Below are 6069 nucleotides of genomic sequence, written 5' to 3' on the forward strand. Positions count from 1 at the left end.
ACTCAGATCAGGAGTTGCTGTGGCTGTGGTGTAGGCCAGCAGCTGCAGCTCTGATTTGACCCCTAGCCTGGGAACTTCCATATGCTGCAGGTGCAGCCCTAAAAAGTAAATAAATAAATAAATAAAATAAAAAATAGAGAGAGGGAAAATATCCCGTTCCTAACACCTCGCCCTCAGGGCCTGCAGGACCCATTTCTGCATAAGGCCTACAGCTCATCCTTCCCTCACAGAAAGGCTAGGTTACCTCACAAAGCTCTGGGGCCACACCAGATAGCAAGAAGTAGCGCCTGGCCTGCAGGCATAGTGGGATCCAGCAGGCAGGACTCTGCAGTGAGTGAGTGGCAGGTGAGTAAAAAGAGCCAGTCTCTAGAGAAACACAGGAACAGATGATGGTTGAGCGGAGGGCTGAGCCCACCGTAGATAAGTAGAATGTGTCAGACCCTGTTCCAGGTCCCTGACGCTTGTTCCCAGTTCAGACAGTACCTCTTTGTAGCTCCCTGAACCCCACCAAGGCACCAGTTCTTACTGCCCGTGGGTCTATTTTGGGGCTCTCTTCCCCACCAGGGTGAGGGCAGGGGGAGGAGCTCGCCTGCTCTGGCAGGTGTTTAGAAACGCCACTTCCTATAGTCCCCCAAAAACCCAGGGGTGTCGGAGTTCCCGTCATGGCTCAGTGGTTAACGAATCCGGCTAGGAACCATGAGGTTGCAGGTTCGATCCCTGGCCTTGCTCAGTGGGTTAAGGATCTGGCGTTGCCGTGAGCTGTGGTATAGGTCACAGACGCAGCTCAGATCCCACGTCACTGTGGCTGTGGTGTAGGCTGGCGGCTATAGCTCCCATTCAACCCCTAGCCTGGGCCTCGATATGCCGCGGGAGCGGCCCAAGAAGTGGCAAAAAGACCAAAAAAAAAAAAAAAACCCAAAAACCAAAAACCCGGTGGGTATAAAAGGTGAACGACCTATTGGTGGGTCAGGGGTCAGGAAGCCATGAGGGAGATTTCCCCAGTGGGGCCTTTGGCCACATCGTGGGCCCCAGAAGGAAGGGGCTGGGGTCTCAATCTCTGTGTGACCACAGGCAGGAGTCTCCTGGAGAAGCCTGTGCAGGCGAGGACCGCACTGTCAGTGGGTGAGCAGTCGTGGTGGCACCTTTCTACCTGGAAGGCACGGTGCAGAGATGGGAGCTGGACGCTGGGGGAACCCGCTGCTGCTGCTGGTGGCCCTGGCCCTGGCGGTCAGACTGGGTCAATTTCAAGGGTGGAGCGGCTTCCAGCAGTCCATGAGCTGGAAGAACGTGAACTCCACGCTCAACTTCTTCATGGAGACCTTCAACAATAACAGCAATGACTCCTACCTGTTCCGTGTGGACAAGCTGCTGCGCAGTCAGGTGCAGGTGAGAGCAGGTGGGCAGGGCCTCGAGGGTCCCCGTGGGCTCCCAGGGAGGATCGGGTAGGGTGTCCCCGGGGGTGGGGGTGCGGCAGCTTCTAGGCTCAGACCCAGAGCTGCCTGAGCCCCAGACACAGGGGCCGCGGGAACCTAACGCTGCTCCTCTCACCTGAGCAGAAACAGTCCCTGAGCTTCTCAGCTGCTGCTCCTGGAGGAAATTTGCTTTCATTCAGAAATTAGGTCCTGCCGGGGGGATAGCAAATGTGGATGGTCTTGTTTCATTTATTATCCTTCTTGTTTGGCAAATTGCAAATGTCTTCTGTTTCCCCCAGAGGTGTTTTTCCACGTCCAGGGTTGTAAGGCCCCAGTCTGGACTTCCCAGCTGTGTCTTCCGAACCTGGGACCCCATAGCGGGTGTTTCGGGGAGGTGGTGGGGGATAGGCTTTAACCACACGCTCTCTCTTTTTGTTTTACACATAAAGTTTTTCTGAAAAAGACTGATTGAAAGATACTAGAGGAAAGGACAATTGTTTAAATCCCACTTTTGTTGGCCCATCCTGTCCTCAAGGTTAGATGGTAAACTACGTAGGTTTGGGCAGAGGAAATGATGTATCTCCGTTTACCTAACTGGATTTGGAAAAAATGACTAACCAGGAGGAAAGGGCTCTGGTGAAAGGGCAGGCAGCAGGCACAGAACCCCGGGGGGCAGGGCAGTGTCCTTGTGGCACTAAGGCCCCATGCGGTGCAGACTGTGTCCTGTCCTCCTGTCCGTTTGAGTCACTTGCTCTTCCTGCAGGTTGGCCACGGAGCCCAGGATATTGGGTGACATGGCCACAAGGTGGCAACCGTTCACCAAATTCTGCCCAAGTTGGCCTTTTCTCCCGATCAGTCTCTGGGGAGAAGGTGGAACCCAAGTCTAGTCCGTTATCAGTAACAGCTGAAACAAGTGTTTATGGGCCAACTTTTGAAGTCATGTCATGGATTAGTGAACAGAGTGGATGTGCCCTGGGTAGCTGGGTGACCTGGGGCACCTGCTGCCTCATGACCTCACAGAGGGCACAGGAGGGGAAACGGAGGCATCTCTGCAGGGCCACAGTCCCCCTTCTGGGTGTGACACCCGGCTTCTCCTAACTGTGGGATCTTGGTCAAGGGCTACCCATTGCCTCCAGGCCCGTTCCCTCACCTGCAAAGTGGGCAGAAGCCACACCCATGAATTTGTATGATCATGATTGTTCCTATTGTTATTTAGCAAGCACATCTAACAATGACTAAGGAGACACTGTGCACAAAGAAGAGTCCGTGATACTTATGGCCAGTGTTTTAGTTTCCTCCTACTTCCCATGTGAAACCTCAGCATCCCTGGATGGAGCCCGCTGTCCTCTAGCGAGGAGCCAGGAGCCTGCATCCTGAGGTCCTTCCAGGGGATGCAGGAACCAGGACAATCCTGCCCCCAGGCCCCACATCCTGCTGCTCTGCCCTGAGGTTTTCTGGGGGTGCTGTCCTCCAGGGGGCAGTACGAGGGCCTCCCCCTCTGTCACCACCCCAGAGAGTGCCCTGCCTCTCACTGGTTTGGCATAATGCCTGGGAACTTTGCAGCCTCTTCCTTCCCCAGCAGGCATACTCACCTGGAGCCCATCTGCAGAGTTTCCCTGTTGAGGGGGGGAGCTTCCTGCCACCAAGGGCTTTGCAGTTTTGCCCCTTCAGTCTTGGTGGCCTCCATGTGGACCTGAGAATAAGAGGACCAGCAGGGACTAGCCCCGGCGCACTCTCTGTGGTTCTGTCCACACCAGCACACACCCGGGAAGAAATTGGCACCACTCTGCCCATTTTAGAGGAGGAAATGGAGACACAGCACAGAGGGTGGGGGGACTGGCCCAGGCGACAGCTGGTAGGAGACAAAACTCAGGGACAAAGCAGTTACTGTCCTCTCTCACTTGGCTGCCTCCGAGGCTGCTTCAGGCTATGTTCCCTGCATTTTGCTAAAACCTGCCATCATTCGTGGTTAGTAAGCCATTTGACAATCTGTGCTGTGCATTCAGGGGACACATGCCAGGGTGCCCTCCACAGGAGAGAGAGGAGGGAGGCTTGAGCCTACAGCAGCAGCAGGCAGGAGCTTGCTCAGACCAGCTCAGTCCCTGCACCCAGGCTGTGAGCTGTGGCACTGAGCTGCTGTCTTCAAATTTGCTGGGGGGTGAGGAGAGGGAGGCAGGACAAGGGCCTGGATTCAGCTCTGTGTGTGTGTTCTGAGGACGACTGTGCCAACCATGGGGCACAGGAGGCTGCCAAGCTCACTGTTGCCTCCCTGGTCCCGAGGATGTGAGGGAGACAGGTGAGAAGGCACCTGTGACTGCAGCAGAGAAGCTGGTCCAGAGCAGGGACCAAGCTTCGCATGCCCTGGGCACCGATTGGGCGCTACTCTGCATCCTCCAGCCTGGAGGGGAGGAGGCTGAGCTCCAGGATGGGATGGTGGTCCTGGGGCTTCACTCTCCGGCCAGCTGCTTCTGGAGAGCATCAGCAACTGGACACCTGAAGTCAAAACAGCCTTTACTTGTCGGTAGCTGACAACGGGCGTGGAATACCTGGTCTCTGTGAAGATTGGACGGACCAAGTGCAAGAGGAATATCACGAACAACCTCTCATGCCCCTTTCAGAGCAAGAAAAAGCTGCAGAAGGTGTGTGCTGTGGCATCTGCAAAGGGGCTCCACTTGAGGGGGAAGTGAACATTCAATAAGGAAAGCGGTGACTGGGTGTCTGGGGTGCTGTGTGGGCACAGCCCTGACCTCCCCAGAGGTGACAGGGCAGGGGGGATGGGGAAGGGAAGCCCTCTAATTGGGTGTCTCCCCACCCAGGGCAGGCACAGCCCTGGCCACAGGCCTCTGGGTGCCAGACTGCTTGCCTGTCTGACCCACTCTCCAGCCCTCAAGTGGAAGTGGCTTTACTTTCCTTGGGACTTTGTCTGGTCTGGGTCTGTGCCCCCAGGTCCCTGTGGATTGTCCAGTGGCCTCCTTGTCTCCCAACTTCTTCCCTCTTCATGGTCTCTCCTGCAGCACTTCTCGAGCTGCCAGTCCCGAGGGTCTTGCCCTGTGTCTGGCGCAGGTGCAGGAGGACTGGATGGGGCCAGCTCTCCAGGTGTGCCTGCTCCAGGTTCCCAGGGGCTGGCAGGGGAGACCGTGGTGACATTCCCATGCTGTCCAGCCACCCCTGATCCCCAGTACGTGACAGTGAACAGATCTGGTCTCACCCATGTGCTCGGAGCTCCATCTCGGCAAGGTTTAGACACCCCAGACTGGGGCCTGGTGGGAGGCAGGAATTTTTGTCACCTTAAAAAATCTCTCCCTGAAGGCTGATTGTCTGTTTTCTCTCTCCTGCCACAGAGTTTCATTTGTGACTTTTTGGTGTACACTGTGCCCTGGATAAACCACTACCAGCTCTGGAACAACTCCTGCCTGGAGGCCTAGGTGCATTTGTGCAAAGATCCTTGATGGAACCTTGGCCAGGCCTGCCGTGTGCTTTGTGTTGTAGCATCAGAAACATCCTGGTGTGTCAGGGTCTCCAGACACACTCACTCCCACTCCCACGTCCACATTCACAGGCAGATTCACACCCACACACAGGCTCACACTCACACTCATACACAGGCTCACTCACACCCACAAGGAGGCTCACACACCCTCACACACCTGTACTCACACACTCATGCATATGTTCAGTGGTCTTTAGGCGGCCTGCACAGTTTAGGTGCTGGTGCAGAAGGTCATTAACTCTTTGGGGGAACTTGTATGGTTTTCTACCTCCAGTCCATGTCTCTAAGCTTTTCATGATTCAGGCACATCCTGGAGTTCCCGTCGTGGCGCAGTGGTTAACGAATCCGACTAGGAACCATGAAGTTGTGGGTTCATCCCTGGCCTCACTCAGTGGGTTAAGGATCCAGCGTTGCGGTGAGCTCTGGTGTAGGTTGCAGACGCGGCTTGGATCCCGCATTGCTGTGGTTCTGGTGTAGGCTGGCGGCTACAGCTCCGATTCAACCCCTAGCCTGGGAACCTCCATATGCTGTGGGAACGGCCCTAGAAAAAGGCAAAGAGACCAAAAAAAAAAAAAAAAAAAAAAAAAAAGATTCAGGCACATCCTGACTCTGGCCTGAGCTTGTAGAGCCCAGTTTCTTCTTCACATGTGCAACTCCATAACAGACACCTGCCTTGTGAGTGTGTCAGGGGCCCCAAGCCTACCCCGAGGTTCAGGGATTCATCAGGAGGCTCCTAGGACTGGGAGGGTGTACAGGTGTACTTGGGGCTCTGAGCATCACAGTGAAGGACACAGCCCAAAGTCAGCAAAGGGAGCAGGTTGTGGGGAGAAGTTCCCTGGAAACCAGGCCCAGGATTCCAGGGTCCCTCCTGGGACAGCTCCCTGGAGAATGTGTCCTGGGGTCTCATTGAAACTGTCACATAGGCACCCTTTGCCCATCATGGACTGAAATTTCAGCTTCTTTGAAAGAAAGCAGGTGCTCAGAATAAATGCCATCATTTATACAGATAGTAGACACCCAGCGAGGCCCTCTTTTCATTTAGAGAAAGTTTTCTACCCGTGTTGGGACTGTTTACTCTCCAGTTCCTAGCCTCCAGGCAAGGACGATTTGACCAGGGGTCTTTCCCAGGACCCAGTCTTGGGTTGACCATGGGGGTCTTTTTTGAGT

The 6069-nt window shown here is 55.1% G+C and overlaps 1 protein-coding gene across 1 annotated transcript; it reads left to right on the top strand.

The window, feature by feature from the left end:
- Positions 1171–4901, top strand: CSTL1 (cystatin like 1). The gene is made up of 3 exons (XM_021077857.1): positions 1171–1386; positions 3938–4051; positions 4754–4901. Exons 1-3 carry the CDS (start codon positions 1171–1173, stop codon positions 4835–4837), a joined length of 414 nt encoding a protein of 137 aa, XP_020933516.1. The 3' UTR covers positions 4838–4901.

The sequence above is a fragment of the Sus scrofa genome, chromosome 17, assembly GCF_000003025.6.
Source record: "Sus scrofa isolate TJ Tabasco breed Duroc chromosome 17, Sscrofa11.1, whole genome shotgun sequence".
NCBI classification, from domain to species: Eukaryota; Metazoa; Chordata; class Mammalia; order Artiodactyla; family Suidae; genus Sus; species Sus scrofa.